General features: G+C 40.4%; 1 protein-coding gene across 1 annotated transcript in view; it reads left to right on the forward strand.

The window, feature by feature from the left end:
• Positions 1-20,232, forward strand: part of LOC109034055 (A disintegrin and metalloproteinase with thrombospondin motifs adt-1) — a 57,181-nt gene that overhangs the window by 15,470 nt on the left and 21,479 nt on the right. The window contains exons 2-4 of the mRNA XM_019046983.2: positions 5,044-5,119; positions 17,167-17,444; positions 17,981-18,490. Coding sequence (XP_018902528.2) covers positions 5,044-5,119; positions 17,167-17,444; positions 17,981-18,490 — 864 coding nt within the window. The remainder of the gene's footprint in view (positions 1-5,043; positions 5,120-17,166; positions 17,445-17,980; positions 18,491-20,232) is intronic.

Raw genomic sequence — 20,232 nt, forward strand, 5'->3', positions numbered from 1 at the left:
AATAGCTTTTTTAAAACAAAATGGTCTACTTCTGTGTTTTATGAAATCAACTTTAAAAAAAAATAAATTAGAATAATTTTTTTAACTTTTTTTAGTTATTAAAATGTTAATCTACTTTCCTTTCTTTAAAAAAGTTTTGTTAAGTAAGTGATTTTGATTGAGAATTTTAAACCGTCGTTTTATTTCAAATCTAAGTATGTTTTTATTGCAATAATAGTTTCCTTTTCGATCGGTGTATAACACTAGTTAAATTTGTGTTATATTTTCAGAAAACATGACTAAATTATAAATTTTCCACTGGTATTTTTTAAGTATGTAAGAAAAATTTTTCAGTGATTATAGTCGCAAAGGACTTCTCTTTTCCGTTGGTTTTTCAACTGTTGTACTAGAGCAAATTTTTCGATGAAAAAGTGCACAAAAGTAACAGTGTAAAAACTGTTGTGAAATTGCAATTTTGAACTGTTACTATTGCTACCTGGGTAGTTTTCCAAGGAAATAATAAGGTATACTGAAAAAAAAGATTGGTAGAATTTACCACTCCTCCACCAGGGCCGGATGGACCTACTTGGCGCCCATGGGCCGCCTGTATTTGGCCGTCCCCTTCTCATTCGTTTTGAAACATCAATAAAAACCATCAAGTGAACGTGCTAGAGGGGGAGGGGTGCATAAGACGCGTTTACCTACTCGTGTTGAATACATTTTTTGCGCAAGCCCTGTCAACACTACTAGCAAAATTTCACGGAACTTTGCTTCTCCATTTATAAGAAATGAACCAAAAAATTATGAAAGAACAAACATAAATGTTGTATAATAATTTTAACTTCCGCCGCCGCGCCGCGCTGATCGCACTGTGTTTGGCGCAATGCGTGAAGTATTCTTGCAGTCTTGTAGGCGCTATGCGTTTCACGCCAACCGCTCCTGACCGCACTGTGTTTGGCGCAATGGGTGAAGTATTCATGCAGTCTTGTAGGCGCTAATATGTTTTACATGCCGACCGCCGTGCCGAAGGCTTGTCCTTTTCATCTCAAGTCCTCGTCATCATTCCTCTCTGCGCTAAGCTCCAGGCCAAATTGCGTGTTTAGTTCCTCATCCTCTCTTAACTCCACTAATTAAAGATGCTGTCTCTGTCCAGGCAAACAAGGAAAAGAGCCTGCAAAAATCCCGGGTAGCAATGTTTTCATCGATTCCTATGTAATTTTTGACGCTGAATCCGAATTTCAACTTTGCGCCATTAAATTCGGACCGGAAAGTTGCCAAATTTGGCAAAAATGGCCTAAAATCGGACTTTTTTCCGGATTATGGCCTGTAACTTGCCAAAAATTGATCTGACGATAAAATTAGTTATTTTCAGAAATAAAGCTCGTTAAATTTCCTATAAAAAAGTTCCTATACACTTTTTTGCTCAAGGCAAAATCAAGCGCGCTGGCGGGCTCCGAACTTTGTGAAATGTGCGAAAATTGCGCATACTGTAATGTGTCGGATTATCCTTATTATTTACATCAATTCATTTCACTAAGTGTAAATTTTATCATCTTCACTTAATTTGTCCAGAAATTACTCGTCGGACGATTAAAACAGGAGACATCGGGCAAAAACCGCGAAAAACACAATTTTTGCTCATTTTTCAAAGTTCGGAGCCTGCCAGCGCGCTTGATTTTGCATTGAGCAAAAAAAGTATTAGAACTTTTTTATAGGAAATTTAACGAGCTTTATTTCTGAAAATAACTAATTTTATCGTCAGATCAATTTTTAGCAAGTTACAGGTCATAATCCGGAAAAAAGGCCGATTTTAGGCCATTTTTGCCAAATTTGGCAACTTTCCGGTCCGAATTTAATGGCGCAAAGTTGAAATTCGGATTCAGCGTCAAAAATTACGTAGGAATCACTGAAAGCATAACTACCCGGGATTTTTGCAAAAACCGCAAAAAAACGCAATTTTCGTTCATTTTTCAAAGTTCGGTGCCCGCCAGCGCGCTTAATTTTGCCTTGAGCAAAAAGTGTATAGGAACTTTTTTATGGAAATTTAACGAACTTTTTTTTTAAAACAACCAAATTGTCGTTAGGTCAATTTTGGACGAGTCACAGGCCATAACCCGCAAAAAACCAAATTTTCGCTCATTTTACAAAGTTCGGAGCCCGCCAGCGCGCTTGATTTTGCCTTGAGCAAAAAAGTGTATAGGAACTTTTTTATAGGAAATTTAACGAGCTTTATTTCTGAAAATAACTAATTTTATCGTTAGATCAATTTTTGGCAAGTTACAGGCCATAATCCGGAAAAAAGTCCGATTTTAGGCCATTTTTGCCAAATTTGGCAACTTTCCGGTCCGAATTTAATGGCGCAAAGTTGAAATTCGGATTCAGCGTCAAAAATTACATAGGAATCGATGAAAACATTGCTACCCGGGATTTTTGCAGGCTATAGCCCTTTTCATGGCTTATTTGCCTGGACTTGTATCACCGAGAAACGACAAAATTAGAAATTACTAGGTATATTCTCAGGAAAGAGAAATTTTGTCTTCGTTTCTCATCGATACTTTTTTTTTTCTGAATCCGATTTTTTTTATACCTACATTTGAAAAAATTGCAAAATTTGCCGCCCCCTAAATTTGCCGCCATGGGCCACGGCTCATGTGGCCACCCCCTTAATCCGGCCCTGTCCTCCACGTTGTATTTCACACAGCGTGAATTCAAAGTCGATTCTGCCAGAGGAATGGTTACCTGTACCAGTATATAGTAACGTTTACCTCTCTTCTGGCAGAATTGACTCCGAATTGACGCTGTGTGAAATACAACGAGAAGGAATGGTAAATTCTACCAATCCTCTTTTCCATTGGATGACTGGAAATATGACTCCGTCGCAAACGGAGGCACGTGGTCTCGCATTAGCCATCGAATGTCGTTCACTCCAGGTTATTCCCTCACAAAACATAATTCAGTTGTAAACATTGTTACAAATTATTATCCATCAACAATTCGTCAGATTATTTGAACACGCTTATCCACAACAGCTTGCAGCAGCCATTTCAATCGATAAAATCACCATTCAATGCGCCTCCGAGAGCTACGAATTGAAGGAGAGAGAACCGAGCAGGTCGGTTACAAAGGTTCAAAGGTTGCAGTCATATGCAATCCGACATTCAAAGAGGTATAATGAGAGCGTCGTTTGTAGAATGGCATTATCCTATTCTTCCCGATAGGCACTTGAATGAATAGCAAGTAGGAGGAGTAGATTCTTGATTGTCCATGAAGTTCGCGTCGCAAAGGGATAAATACTTATTTTGCGATATCGTTGAGTAATCTCACTACTGAATCCAAAGTTTTTTTAACTGACATATGACCTCAATATGGTCATAAATTTTACACACAAAAGGATATTTTGGTTCGATATAGTGACCATTGTGACACGATTTCTAGATTGCGTGATGTACGTATTTTAATGAGGGCCTTGGGTAGTAATCATTTTTCTCTCTACTGCCCACGAAACAGCGCCGAGGAAGATGCCACGGGAAAGACATGGAAAAAATACCTAAAGGTATGGAGACTAAAATTTCTCAGTACAGCGGGAAAATGGTTTTGGGGTCACAAAGATTGGTTTTTGAAGTTTCCCGTGTTTATATCCGTGCACTCGGAATTGCTGTCAAAGGGCCAAATTTCTGGTGTTTATGGCGCCGAATCATGGAGAATTAACCCCCATTGGCTGTGGTCTCCCCCCTCCCTGCTGTGTGCTGAAGAGGGTTTTGTCCCCTTTCCCTACTTTATACAAGCGCATTTTGCCCGGTTTCGTTACAAATTTTGTCAATATTGAGCTGAATGAATCAGAACGTTTTTAGCAACTGATATTAAAAATCAATTTAATTTTGACTCCGTACCGGTTTTTTAATGCACTAAACACTTTGAGTCTCCATCCTTTTGCACATTTCACCCGATACCGTCGCAAATTTTGTCAATCAAATTACCAATATCAAGACCGGATTCACCTACTTGCCGCCCATGGGCCGCCTGTATTTTGCCGCCCCCTCCTCATTCGTTTTGAAATATCAATAACGGCGGAGGGGTGCATCAGACGCATTTACTCGTGTTGAACACATTTTTTGGGAAAGCCTTGTCAACACTACTAGCAAAAGTTCACGGAACTTTGCGCGAAAGTTAATCTCCGTGAACCTATCTCTGTGTGAACAAGGCCTTCCATTCATGAGAAATGAACGAAAAAATTATAAAAGAACAAGCATACATGTGGATCAATGATTTTAACTTCCGCCGCTGCGCCGCGCGGACCGCACCGTGTTTGGCGCAATGTGTGAAGTATTCCGACAGTCTTGTAGGCGCTATGCCTTTCACGCCGACCGCTGCTGAACGCACTGCGTTGGACGCAACGCGTGACGTATTCACGCAGTCTTTTAGGCGCTATGCGTTCCACGATGACCGCACTGTGTTTGGCGCAACGCGTGAAGTATTCATGCATTCTTATAGGCGCTATCCGTTTCACGCTGACCGCAATGACCACACTGTGTTTGATGCAATGCGTGAAGTATTCATGCAGTCTTGTAGGCGCTATTATGTGTTACATGCCGATCGCCGCGCCGAGGGCTTCTCCTTTTCATCTCAAGTCCTCGTTATCATTTCTCTCTTAGTCGCGCCGTTCCAGGCCAAATTGCGTGTTCGGTCTCTCTCTTAACTCGACTCATTGAAGGTGCTGTCTCTTGTATCACTAAGAGACGAGAAAATTAGAAATTACTAAACTCTCGGAAAATGAGAGATTTTTTTGCCTTTTCTCGTTTGTAATTTTGTTTTTATAAATCCGATTTTTTTATACCTACACGTTAAAAAATTGCAAATTTTTGACGCCCCTTAGATTTGCCGCCATGGGCCACAGCCCATGTGGCCGCCCCCTTAATCCGGCCCTGACCAGTATCATTCATTCGTGGAACTGCTGCTTCCATTTGATAGAGATCTGAAAAAAGGAGGTGTCAATTGTTTGATAGTTGAACGGAAAGCGTTAATTCCAGGTTAAAAATTAACCGTCACTCTCTGGTATGTTCGCAGGTGAACGAAAACAATTTGCGAAACCTCTTGACACGAGAAGAATGGGAGCATCTTGTTGGACCTGTCAGTCATGAAGGTAAATGAACGAAAATACACTCTCAGGCTTTGAACCTATTTAGCTTGCTTTGCTTGGTTGCTTTTTCAAAGTGGTCTGTGTGTATGCTAGAGTGTGAGTCAATTGTTTATAGTTATGAATAAATGAAGCACAAGTACATCACTTAAATATTAATAAATTGAATATTAAATTTAATAATATTTAGGTGCTGATTTATAAGTGCAGCATTTAAATACCTATTAAAATAAAGTAAGAAATAAAATTAACTTGAAACTTGTAATTGGCTTGTATTTTAGAGTTTAGAATGTGTTAGAATTCTGGGACACAGAGGTGTCACTGATCGTTGGCCAAAGTGCGAAACCACCTACTTCAATCGCGGTGTTTTAAAATTTCCGCTTTTTCGTCGAATAGAGAGAAGCCAACTTTATAGCCTGAAATCTGCACAGAAAATTCTGCCAACGGAGAAGAAAGATCAAGGGAACTCCGTTGACATGGGCGGAAACATACGGGGTTGGGGGGGGGATGAAATTTACAGACAAAGCTATAGACAAAGAAGACAAAAGAGATATGGAGGGATCCTATTGGTGGAAGTGGGTGGTTGCAATGGACAAACGAGGTAGGTAATAGATTAACTATAACGACCTGCACGAAACCCGATAGTCAGTCCATCATTTTCTCCCTCAGTATACGAGAACCGCCCATTTCAACCAATAGGATCGCTCCGTACTCTATGTCTTCATTGTCTATCGCTTCGTCTATCAATGTCAAGAATCAGCCCGCGGGAATGCTATCTTGGCATTTTACTTTTTCGGCGAAATTTTTTGCGGACTCATGAGAGTGTACCTCTCGGCAGAGAGGAGTAAAGATCTGGGGCGAGGAGAATCGTCGGCAAATGGGAAACGGAAACGAGAGTGAGGGAAGTAAAAGGCAAAGAGCGCGGGCGCTGCAATTCGCGCGGAGCCGGGGCGGGGGCGGGGAAAGCGCGGCGGACGAAGAAGAACAGAATACAATTAGACTAAACACCTGTTAAGTAACTCAATCGGCGAGTGTGAACTACTTGCGCCTCCGGCTCCGGCCGCGGCTCCAAGGAAAAGCGAAACTAGAGAGTCGACCACCGGGAATCGCAAGGAACGGAGTCCGCCGGGAACACTAACGATCGCGCGGCCGACTTTCCACGCTTCCATCCAGAATCCCCCGGTGATTCCGTAAAACGGCTGCCACCGCACCGTGCAGCGCGGCGCGGCGTCGCACAGTGGATCGAGGCAATGAGTGAGGTCGCACATGAATTTTTCTACTAGAACTGCAAATGAATTACATTTTGCAATAAGGAACCACTATTTCTGGCCAATTTCAGAAACAGCGTACATGCCATTAGTTTCCCTACACAGTCATGTGCTTTTATGGAAGAGCCAGAGATAGTGGTTCCTTATTGCAAAATGTAATCCAAATATCCCGATGTTTATTCCGTCAAATTTTTAAAAAGGTGCTTGTTGAAGGAAGAGTTACAAGAAAACCAATGGGATTATTTTTAAGGCATCGGCATTATGTGGTAACGGAGACATACGCTTACAATGAAGCGATGTGGGTCTAAAAAAATACAAGAACTGAGCTGCCGGGCTAGACGAGACTCTGTAGGCCACATGCCTCAAATTTATAGGAAAGGACAAAATGAACAAGAAACACAAATTTTGATCGACGTGACCAAAAATTAATCTTAAGACAACATTATCGACCCGCCCGATGAATTAAAGGGGCTACTCCTTACCCTGGTAAAAATTGGCAGTAGAATCTGTGTTCCAAAATACCATAGACTTAAAGCCGGCTGTAAGATTTCCAATATCTTCTGTAGCCGACTGTACAATTTCTTATAGCCTTTTATAGCCGATGGCGATTAAGCATTAGCCAGATGATAAAGTTAATGCTAAACGTTACTAAATACGGATACTAGGACTTAGTGAGTTTTTGGACTACCGCTCTCTTTTTGTGTCATAGTATCTTGATATATATTTTGCGAGGAAAGCTCCGTACTTTTGAAGGATGCCTGTCATTCTTAATATGTTGGAGCGCCTTCAATTTCTTATGATACTGTGCAATACTTCTGGTGTGAAATAGTTATGCTTCATACGCCGTGGCACGCTGCGGCGCGGCGGGCGGGCAGAGAGCGCGAAACGCGCATTGGCGCCTACAAACCTAACAGGGATACTTCACGCATTGCGCAATGCGTGAAGTATCCCTGTTAGGTTTGTAGGCGCCAGTGCGTCGCCGCTCCGCTTTGTGTTAGGCTCTAATATTTAATCTCGCGGAGTCAGCGTTTTTCAACTCATGATTCTGAAATATTTGCACACTCTGTATGGATTATTCCCATTTTGATTGATGAAAAAAATGTGTTCTAAAGGAAAATATAATGTGTGTTTGGTAGTTCCGTAAAAAACTTAATGATTTCCAAAGCACACGAATTTCTACACAATTTCTTATAACCTTTTTATAGCCAATGGCGATAAAGTGTAAAGCCCGGCGACAGAAACTATAGCCCGACTGTATACTTTTTTATAGCTTCGTATAGCCCGGCTATATGATTTGCTCCGCTTTCTACAGCCAGCTATATGATTTTCTATAGCCTTCTTTAGTCGGCTATAAGAACTCCTATGGTATTTTGAAACGCAGTTCCTATCGCCAATTTTTACCAGGGTATGGATTACCCATCACTTATATCCTGTCCGAGCCGAAAACGAACTGAGGCACGCTCGACCAACCAGAAAGCAGCACCTATGGCGCACTGGAAAAAAAACACATTGGATCTGGGGTCCAGACTCTTAAAAACATCGACAAGAAAAAGTACTCTTGATTCAATCAGAATCTAGCTTAAACCAGGAACCAAGCCTCTTAATTTAAGCGGATTTCGTTTTGATTCAGGCAAAAATCCGATTGAATCAAGAGTATTTTTACTTGTCAATGTTTTCAAGAGTCTGGACTCTAGATCCAATGTGTTTTTTTTTTCCAGTGAGTCGTATAAGATTGATTATATCCGTCCAATAGAACTAAATGAGGTACTTTTTACATTAAATTTGCTTAAAACTATTTTTTTTATCTTTTCATCCTTGCTGAAAAGAAAAGGCAAATATTCTTTATCACTTTTTTATTCCCTTTATCCCCCATCCTCATGCATTTCTTTACGCCGAATCGACAAAAACATGACAACGAGAAAGGTGATCGCTTTTCTATCCTTGCGTTAAAGTCTCCGAGAGAACCAGTTATTATTAAATTAAGCTGAAGAAGAAAGTAAATAAGTCAGTTTGCAAACTCTGAATATTTAAAAAAAAAAAAAAATTGAAAAATTGAAGAGTTGAAGTCAAGGCAGAATGTTTCATGAAATATTTTTGTCATCATAAAAACAATGATGTTAACTGTAAGACTCTGGATCGACAAAATCATCAATGACCATCCGTGATAACAACACCTGGATGCAACTATTCGTGTTTAATGGATGACCGTCTAGCATATACTTAAAATTGAAGGCGTTTTGACCTCCTTAGAGGGGGCCATACTACAACAAAGTTTCCGAATTTTGTCCGATTTTCTCCATTGACAAGTTGCTTTGTGCGCCGGGTCATCTCGGGTTCTTTTTTGCTGCTGAAAACCAGGCCGTGCGGAGCAACGCAGCGTCGCGACGCTCGGCGTCTCATGGTCAAAGCCATGGTAAAGTCGACGACTGCGGAGTGCGGCTCCGTCTCGGCTGGATGCACGTACGCAACGACCTATCCGCAGGAGTTTCCCTGCGCTCCGCGGGTTGTTTTTCGGGAGGCGTCCTCGATCGGCATTCCCAAATCACCCGCCCACCCGATCCGGTGTCGCTCTAGCGCGACGTCATTTCGGCTCGGGGCCCGATTAGAGTATGACGTCATTAACCTTCTTTGCTCCGTCACTTTGGTTCGGTTACCGTGCTGTCCACGTGCTGCGGGGTAATAAATGTGCGTGATGCACATGCGTCAACTTATGTCATGGATTCTCATCATCCTGAGAGGATGTATATATGGACGTATTATTGCTAGAAGGAACTATGTGCAAGTGGAAAGATGGGATGTATGCCCGACCACTAACGAGCACATACCGTCTTTGCACTTGCACATAGCTCCATTCAGCATAAATACGTCTATTTTAGAGATCCGGCACTATTATCTTAGCTGTATATTCTATGGGTTACTTACGGAAGTCAATGCTTAAATTCGCCTGATAAATTATGATGATACATGACTGCAGAGTTGAGCAATTTTTTGGTTCACCATAATACTGGCCTGGTTTGCCAAAACTCGCCAAGCATAGTGCTCACCCCGCGACATTCATCAGTCATTTGACGAAAGTTATGCTCAATACGTTGCTCATAATCATCATCGAGTTGGAAATATAGCGTTGACTCTCTTGAACTTACTTCCACCAATAGGATCCCTTCATACCCCATTTGTCTCCTTTGTCTATGGCTTTGTCTATCAATCGGACGTATTTCTACCAAACAGACCTGTATGGAGGTGAGAAATATGGGGTGTGCTCGTTAGTTCTCTTTGCGTAAGAGTGAATGAGAATAATAAAGCACCAGTGACGTCAGCGGCAATGAAAAAGCGGGGGCGCACGAAAGGATCGTCGTCGGGGGGCATTAACTCATGAGCCCTGTTCACAACGCTCTATTGCCATGCCCGCGGCTCATGAATCCCGCATTCAGTTGCCACATAGGTCTGTTTGATAGAATGTAATATCCCGCTTTTCCAATTCTTCAAAAGGAATCACACCCACTTTCACATTGCTTCTTATCCAGCTTCGACGAGCACACCCCATATTTGTCACCTCCACATAGGTCTGTTTGGTAGAAATACGTCCAATTTCAACAATCAGCCCGCAGTCCTCAACTTAAATCGCAAATTCCTGACACATGCATTCAATTTATGTAGATAGGTGCATGATGCAATTCCCGTGGTATTTACGATATTTTCAAATAAAATTTATCTTTTAAAAAAAATAAAGACAGAATTTCATTTTACGGATTAGCGTATTCAGTGCTCCGTCTGTTGCTCCGCGCGGTAGATGAATAAAATTACTACTTGCGAAGACTGCAGAGTGGGAGTGGGCTACGTTGCTAGGTTGCGTTGCAGACTCTAGCGCCGGGCGGAGATCCCCGTCGCAGATAAACAGCGATAATAACGCCACCAAAGAGAACGGTCAGCATAATCACGCTCTCTTTTATCTTTACAATCGGTTTGACAAGGAAATGGGTTACACAGACTGATCTCCTCTCAGCTTTCCCGCGTTGCCGATAATTCGTGAGACTTTCCTTTGAAGATGATTATGCAGTCGGAAAGTCACTGTAGGGATGGGTTTGTTGTCCACAAGAGATACACCCAACCGAGAGGACTTTTCATGGGCATGGAATCTCACGAGATTCACGCTGAGCGCGGCATGCCGCAATCACACGCTGAATTTAGCAGCTGAATGTGGAAGTCAACAGTCATCGCCCAACGGCTGAAATTTAGCAAATTCGAGTTATTTTCATCCAGATGTGTATCAAATCTACTCGAATAGTTCAAACAAATTCAAAATTGGTCCGGTGGTTGCTGAGAATCGTTGCTGAATTTTGCGCGTCACGCGCAAAATTCAGGCATCGGGCCGATGACTTCCACATTCAAGCCACATTCAGCTCCCATATTCAGCGTGTGATTGCGGCAGCAGGCATGTCTCATTTACTCTCTGAAGCCGGAATTACACGCTGAATTTGGCAGCTGAGTACGGAGATCAGCAGTCATCCCTCAACAGCTGAAATTTTGCGAATTCAAGTTATTTTCATCCAGACGTGTATCAAATCTATTCGAATAGTTCAGACAAATCCGACATTATCCGATGGTCGCTGAGAATCGTTGCTGAATTTTGCGCGTGTCGCGCAAAATTCAGGCATCGGGCCGATGACTTCCACATTCAAGCCACATTCAGCTCCCACATTCAGCGATGTGATTACGGCATCACACACAACATGCATACTCAATTTCAGGCATTCGCTATTCGCTAATTAACTTTAACCGCAGGCACATTTTTCCTAGCTACCGAGGCGCTCCGGCTATCAGGTTAGTTCAGCAAAAGATTTAAGAATACTAGATAAACTTGACGCGAGGTATTTAAAGTATCAAGATATCAAGACTCCACTTCAAGATTTTTTTTCTATGTTAAAAGTTTATAAACTGACTTACTGACGTTCTTCTTCCAATATAGAGATTTTGATTTTCAGTCTATTAAAAGAAACGCAATTCTCCTTCAACGTATGGAATTCTAACTGAAGCTGAGTTGATGGCGCGCTCATAAGCTAAACATTCAGAAAAACCCTTCACGTGCGTGTTTTTCATGACAGCTTACATGAATAATAATTGGTTTTCTCGGAGACTTTAACGCAAGGATAGAAATGTGATCCTCTTTCTTTCTGTTAGTTTCCAACAACCAGGCATAAAAGAAAGCAGGGAAGGGGGATGAAGAGAATAAGAAGGTAGAAAATAAGAAAAAATGTTTGCATTTTCTTTCCGACGCAGATAAACAATGAAGAAAAGGTAGATTTCAAGCAATCACGGGAAAAAACACATTGGATCTAGAGTCCAGACTTTTGAAAACATTGACAAGAAAAAATACTCCTGATTCAATCGGATTTTTGCTTGAATCAAAACGAAATCCGCTTAAATTAAAAGGCTTGGTTCTTGATTTAAGCTAGATTCTGATTGAATCAAGAGTACTTTTTCTTGTCGATGTTTTTAGAAGTCTGGACTATAGATCCAATGCGTTTTTTCCCCCAGTGATTTCAATTCAACTGCCTCGTTTGGTTCTAATAGACAGAATTAATCACTCTTGCTGGTCGTCACGCAGTGCTGATAGGTATGGGAATTATTCGATCAAAATGTTTCAATAAATAGCGTTGCTAATACGATAAGGATAAATGAATCAAAGACATGCGGTTACGATTCAAAGATCGACCTACAGTTCGTCGATCGATGATCGTATGCGCGCTTGAAAAAATACGCCGTCATACGAGTGATTATATCCGTCCAATAGCACTAAATGAGGCACTTTTTACATTAAATATACCTAAGACAATCATTTTGTATTTACTTATCTGTGTTGAAAAGAAAGTGAAAATATTTTTTTATCGTTTTTCTTATTCCCTTTATTCATTAACCTTGCATTTCTTTACGCCTGCAGGTCGTCAAAAACTGACAGCGAAAAAGAGGATCACTTTTCTATCCTCGCGTTAAAGTCTCCGAGAGAACCAATTATTACTCGTATAAGTTGACTTGAACAATACGCATGTGCGGGTTTTTCTGAATGTTTAGTTTATGAGCGCCGTCCACTCAGCGTTAATTATTGCATACGTAATAAAATAGCACTTTATTTTCATAGACTGAAAATCAAAATCTCCACATTGAAAGAAGAAAGTAAGTCAGTTTGTAAACTCTAAATATTTAAAAAAAAAAAAAAAAAAAAAAAAAAAAAAAAAAAAAAAAAAAAATTCTGGAAGTTAAGTCAAGGCAGGATGTTTCGTGAAATGTTCTTGTTATAATAAAAACTATGACGTTAACTGGACCGCGTTAAGCAGAAAGGAACTAAGCCACATCAGCTATTGCCAATCTTAATCGGGCATAATTCAATTTTTTACGTGAAAACGGTTGTGCGGACTTTCATGCAAGTTTCGATGAATTTTCTGCATAGTACGAAGCAAATTCCGAAACATTTTCAAAGGAGTCTGTACAAACGCTCTCTTGTAAAACAGTAAATTGCCCAATTAAATTTGGCAATAGCTGATGTGGCTTGGTTCCTTTCTGCCAAACGTGGTCCAACTGTAAGGCTCTGGATCGACAAAAGCATCAATGACCATCCGTGATGCCAACGCCTGGATGCAACTATTCGTGTTTCATGGATAACCGTGAAGCATATACGAAAAATTGAAGGCGTTTTGGCTTCCTTGATGCCAACGCCTAACTATTTGTGATAAATGAACGTCCTAGCAGCATGCACGAAAAATTTAGGACGTTTCGACGTTTCTTGCCCTCGAATGATGATATAATTCACGCCGATTCTCGCCGAGAGAATGGTTCACAAATTTGAACCTTCTGAACCTAGCTGAAGGTTCACCTTCAGCTAGATGCTTTTATGAACGAGCCCAAAATTGTAGTTCCTTATTGCAACATTTAGTCCAGATATTAGTATTAAGATAAACTCATTACGATGAAATGTGGTGGGGGATGTTCCTATGAAAACCTTGTCATTTTAGAGGAAGCTTAAGATTGACAACACTGGCTCTCGCTCTGGGGGAAGAGAGCGAGGAGAGCTTTCATAAATCACTTCACTTGGGAAAGACCATTAGCGATCAGAGAGCAACGATAGTCATAATTATGCGGCACCGCCAATTTCAATATGATTGACGCCTCATTCAAATGCGCTCTCGATCTGCGCGCGCGGTTAGCCTAAATATTTATAATGGATGATGTCGTTTTATTTGCCGTCCGTTTAAGTCATGCAGCTACATTGTAGCGAGTACGAACTGAACTGAGAGTACTCAAAGGTTATCTAAGATTACCATGTTATCGAGCCATAGCTAAACTTATTACAGAGAAAGTAATTTTTCCGTATGTAGACGTTATTTCATATCAATGAATGGCTCCGAAAAATAAGGACCGAAAATATGAACGCTTTATTACTTATCTGAAGAGAAATATATATACTTATATTATCTGAGAAAGATTCGAAGAGGGACAAGGGATGTCCTTGTCAATAACTCTCAATATCAAAAGATCTTAGCCCGCCCTGCTCCGGAATGCGAATTAGTACCAAAAAAAATGAAGATGAGCCAAACAAAAAGTGAGAAATCTTCCTCGGTTATTTTATACGATGCGTTGAAGATCCAAACATCTGAAGCCATAAAATAGTTTTCCAAAACCGGTTTCAATAGAAACGCGCCAAGTTGAATTGTAAAAAATAAAAATAAAAAAAATAAATAGATAAAAAATAAAAAAAAACTCGAGAGTAGTTTTGAATTCAACTTATGTCCTGAATTTTTTCTTACATAGAAAACTCAAGGTCAAGGAAAACAATTCTGAACATGAAAAATGTAAAATTTTCTCCTTGACTTTGAGTCTTATGGAGAAATAAAATTTCCTACCAGTTTTCTCGGTCCATACTTGATGCAACGTGTTAATGCGCAGTTAATGCGTTAAATTCTAATTTTACATAAATTCTTCATCGACGTGGGGTATAAGTTGGCGGGTGCCTCTACTAGACTATCCCAGAACCTTCAACTTTGTAAGAGTCCAAAAAACGCGCATAAGCCACTTCCTTAATCACTTTCAAACACGACGAAATTATTAATTTCTTCCCGACGGATTGTTAACGGAGAGAAATGAATACTATCAGTTAAAAAATAATCGACGCAATGTGACCCCGTGACATTTCATAACCTATCTATGATTTTGTTAGGTCATTTTGAACCCAACATCGTGACTTGCGCTAACCTGGATTCTTCCGCTATCGCAACCGAAATATCACAACAGTCATCTTGATTTATTACTGGAAGCAAATACCAAAAGCTATATCTGACAGAAGTTTGTTCAGATATCTCAATACGAATAAAGTAATATGTCTCCCTCAAAAAATACCTACGTTTCTCATCCCAAACTGTATGTTTTCTCGATAGATTCTCTCCTTTCGTTGTTCTCAAGAGGCATATGTACAAAATTTTGTCTATGAGTAATTCAAGAAGATGGTAAAATTTTATAACTACAAAAATTTCGTGGTGATATCTCAATGTTCCACGATGCTCACTTAGATTTGATAAAACTTCACTCCCTGTGAAAGCATCCTAAATGAGATGGAAATTAAAATGCTCATAGAGTGATCAAACACTGCGTCGCGTTAATTCTTGTATGTCCCCTACACTAGAAGAACGCCGTATAAACATTCGAGAGTTGCCAAATTTCCTCCGACAAAATGTTTATTTTTGAAGGATATTATCAATATTTGTCCTGGAAATTTGCAGATTTAAGATCAAATTGCAAGCACAATTACCTGAGAAATTAGAAGAAAAAAAATCAAAAATTGTCCTAAAAATTAGTGATTTGCCAGATAAAATTTTGTAACGCCTGATAGCTCAAACGACGTTCACTCTTTGGGCAATCACCCATGTAAATTGGTGCCAAACATTAGAGGAGGGGATTTTTCGGGATCAATAGAGGTAATTCACAACGAATATCTAAGCTTACGGTTCTTCACGACTCTTCTTTGTTACTTGACTTCGTTTGATCAAAATCCGCGAAAAGCTGGCTCAAAATTTCTATTCTTCATCCATTTGGACTCCGTAATAAAACATTGGTCCCTGATTCGCTCCCCAGGTTTCTTAGTTTTATCTCATACAGCCTATCAGATGGAGTTGTTTTCAAAAATGCTGGCAGAATCCCAAAAAGCACAGTACAATGAAAAAATTGAAGTAAAATTGCGATTTATTGCAATGTAATTGTAATTTTTTTACCTCTACATTGCAACATTTTTACATCATTTGGTCAATAAATGCCGATTTGGAGCAATCAACAGAGTGAGTTCCACGTGTCAGAAAGATAGATAAATGAAATTCAATGAAAAATTGCAATTTATTTAAATTTTTACTATCATAAATTCCAACAAAAATTGTACTTACGATCAGTAGATAAGCAACATATCGACGGTGAAACTACCAGACCACATAATTATCTCGTTTGCAGTGTTTAAAAATCTCCACTCACATTTTATTTTTTTGAAGGAGATTAGATAAATATCATTCCTTACAATTTTCACAGATTTTTCTCCGCACAAAGAGGAAAAATCACCGAAGTTTTCACGAATTGACGTTGAGTAGTTTTCTATTTAAAAAATAAAGTATGACAGGAAGTCTGCGACGTCGCAAACCGAGATACGTGGTTTGGTAGTTTCACCGTCGATATACAACCGCATAAGACCCACAATCCCCCAAGAGACATATCAATAAATGTCCACAAATTATGTTAGATATCGATCGAATACTTAAAGATAAAGACCGAATTAATCCTCTAACAGTCTCAATTAAAGCTATGAGAAAATTTAAGACCAACGGAGTTCCCATGATAACTAAGTGTATAAAACACCTATCACCAAACTTTGTTCATGAGAATAACATTATAGACGACCAGATTGGAAAGTCCAATGTAGCAGAAAACATAAGACTATTACCTCCATTATTACTATTTACACAAATTATCACCTCTTACCTTCAGAAATTAGGAGCGTAGACTGTTTTTTATTCTCCCAAAAAATCGGGTATTTTGCTATCCATGGTAAAATACTTTCGTCATGTCCCCGTCGAGATTGCTGGCAATCATTTCATTTTCTGATCGCGAAAGAGGGGTCTTTAAATGTGTGCACACGTGCGCTTGTGACCCGCAGTTTGAACTACGTCCATCGACGGCACAAAATCGGGGTGCGGTTCAAAAGCAAGGTTAAGACATAATGGGACGGTGAAGTTATTGTAACGGTGAGCAATTTCGCTCGTATATTTGAACACGACAATATCGGCATTACGACTGCACACGGTGCGTGAGCCAAATGGGCCGCTAACTTGACGGCTGCATGACTCTTTATTGCCTCATCGAGATTTCAGAGCTCTACATGTACAAAGATCTGTCTGAAATGGGACGGATCCCATTTCAGAGTTAAGTAGAGAGGTTTTGGATGGAATTTAAACAACTTGGGGCTTTCACGTTAACGTTACGTAGACGTAACACTATACGGTCATCTTACAACGTACGAAGCAAAATCCCTCTTTCTTGGGAAGGGCTATTGGGCCAAGTGAATTTCCAGGCATAGCGGATTCCTTCCAGGGATACCTTCCTTCCTCCGCTAGTTCCGCCCACATGATGTTAAATTCATCTTCTTTTACTACATGGAACGCATTGTTTCCCCTGCCTTTGAGTGAGTTTTATCTGTTCATCAAGGTTTTTTTATATAACCTAAATATATGTATATGCATTTTTGTTTCTTTTTTTCAGCGGCCGATTTAGAGGTCGTGTCAATTCCAAACTTAACGAAAACTCGTAGATTACGAAGATCAGTAAATTTAGGAACAATGCGCCTGAATGCGGCTAAGCTAGGTAGTTCCTTCCAATTGAACCTGAGACCAACTCCATACCTTCTAGATCCTGATTTCAAAATGGTGCGGCGATGGCGGAATTTCACAGAGGACTTCGTCTCGGAATCAGCGCGACCAAATTGCTTTTATCAAAGTGAGGGGCCAGACAGAGCTGCACTGAGCGTTTGTGACGGTTTGGTAAGATCATTGTTGATAATTTGAGTATTCTTTTCAAAATGAGCAAAAAAATTATCTTGCGCGGGAGAACACTTTGCTAACCGCTCGTTAAAGTCTTGAGATTTTGTTAGAAACTTTGGAGCGACGAGGATGCACTAAGTTTTCTTTTCAAAATGAGCAAAAAGAGTATCTGGCACGAGAGAACGCTTTGCTAACCGCTCGTTAAAGTCACTGAATTTGGTTAAACATCTGGAGACTCTTTCCAGAAAGTCTTAAACAAAAATATACCTTAGGGGGCTGCGTCCCGCTTTACATATTTATTTATTATAGGCAAGTCCCCATAATACATGAGCAAAATAAATTTGTAAATCAAACATTTCTGGCCAAACTTAAGGTGTGAGGATTATTTTTCTACGAATACAACACTCGGTCGAGTAAAATTTGGTAAAGGTTAATTTTCTCAAAAAATCTTTCCTCGGCCCACGCATAGAAAAGCAAAAAGCTTCAAGAAATCAACTTCAGAAGCTGGATATTGAACCTAATTTCTTTGTTCACAGAGAGGAATCATCAGTACGCAAAGCTCAAAATTATTCACAATTAATCCTATCCCTAAAAGACTGCAAAACAAAGATGAGAACTCATCCATACAGCACATCATCACACGGCGAGACATCCGAGAGATTCCTCACTTTTCTCTCATGGAGTCCTTCCACAGAAAGACGGTTGCCCGGACGAGCGACAAAACATCGTTCCTCAGACCGGGGGACAAGTGGGCCACCGGAAGCCCAAATTCTCGTATACAAAATGTCCGCATTCAAGACCGAAAATTTGCTCAAACCGATAATGCGAGTGCGTCGGATAGTTTCTGCGCCAACAGTTTCTTAAATTTGGTGATCGAGAACGGTTCCAGGAGAGAGAGGTCGGTGCCTCCGCTGGGATCGTCTGTCCATGTGGAGACAGCTGTGTTCGTAGATCGGGATCTCTATGATCACATGGCCATAAATTTTGGATCGGATGCCGAGACTGAGAAGGAGCTCATCAGGTTCGTCCTCGCTATGGTGAATGCGGTAAGTCCATGGAAGATCAAGCACCTTCGATTAAATATTCGTCGTTACTGAAATAGTTAGCTTTTATCCAAATCCTACTTTTAGAGACCAGCGGGCTGATTATTAAAATTGATAGACAAACCTATAGACAAAGAAGACAAAGGGGGTATGGAGCGATCCTATTGATTGAAATGTGTGGTTCTTATCGACTAAGGGAGAAAATGATGGACTAACTGTCGGGTTTCTCGTGGGTTACGGTTAGTTAGTCTATTACCAACTGCCTTTGTCCATTGCAACCACCAGCTTCCACCAATAGGTTCCCTCCATATCCCTCTTGTCATCTTTGTCTAAGGCTTTGTCTATCACTTTCAATAATCGGCCCGCTGGCTATATTATAGCTATCTAGGCAATGTATTCAAGTGAGGCAAATGCAGGGTTGCGCGAGTAAAAAGAAAAATATGAGAGATTGAACATTTCCGTGAAATATTTCATGAAATTTCACGAAATTGTGAAAAATATTATACACTTTTTCAGGTGCTGCATGAGTATACAACTCGCGCTAAATATCACCAAAAAGCAAAGACCATTTTCCTTTCATTCATGTTATTTTGGAAAATATTTTTTTTCATCTTTTTTTAAAATTTCATGAAAATATGTCCTTCGGCATTTCAAGATTTCATTTTTCATGAAAAATTTCAACCCTGCCGGTTGAAGAGATTCCGGGTTCGATTTCCGGCCAAGCGACCTACATTTTATGGTCCCGGGAGAAGGTTTCCAGGGGCTAAGGTACTAAGCAAGGGATTAGCTGTGTAGGCTGATGGTCCAGTCAATCTGGCATTTTTCTAGGAAAATCTATTTACATTTGTATAAAGGATTTCTTTGCGGAAACATAATGTTAGCGATCGCGTCATCACAACAACATGTGTATAAAAATTTTATCGGAATCGGCTGTCCGCTAAGACCACCATCTGGAAAAAGGCGGGCTGGGGGCCAAAATACACCGCCGACGACCGGATTTCGTTATATCTCAAAAACAATCAATCGCTGGAAAATATTCATAGGTCCTTTTATAAAAAAAAAGCACAAAATCTTCAATGAGAAACGCTATACATTTATCAATTTTTTGACTTCCGGTTGTACGGCCGCCAGTTGGCGCGAAAAGCACCGTATAAGACTGCAAGAATACTTCATGCATTGCGCCACGCACAGTGCGGTCGCTGGTCGGTGCGAAAAGCGTTTCAGCGCCTACAAGAGTGAAGGAATACTTCACGCATTGCGCCTGACACAGTGCGGTCGCTGGTCGACGCGGAGAGCATACTAGCGCCTACAAGATTGCATAAATACTTCACGCATTGCGCGTTCACTACCGTGCGCGCTTTAATCGTTGAAAATTCGTAATATCTCGGTGTCGCGCTCGGGCCTACCGCGGTCTGCACCATTTCCGAACATTTGCATTGCACCCCTGAATGGTATCTTAGTCTATTGAGTCATTGATGTCGAAGATAGTCCGTCTTTTTCTGATGGACTATGATTAAAACGAGAACCGCTCTAAAGCGATAAAATAAGCCGGTCTCTTGAGTTCTCGTCACAGAGAGAGATTAGGTACAGTATTATTATTTTCTTCCGATTCCGGTAAAATTTTGATACGTTGTTCTGGTGGCCGATTGCAACATGTTTCCTCAAAGAAACCTTCTGTGCATTGATTTTCTCAGATTGCCTTTTTTTAGAGCTAATACGACTGGAATAGTTACTCAAAAATGGAA

Source organism: Bemisia tabaci, chromosome 1 (assembly GCF_918797505.1).
Source record: "Bemisia tabaci chromosome 1, PGI_BMITA_v3".
Lineage (NCBI taxonomy): Eukaryota > Metazoa > Arthropoda > Insecta > Hemiptera > Aleyrodidae > Bemisia > Bemisia tabaci.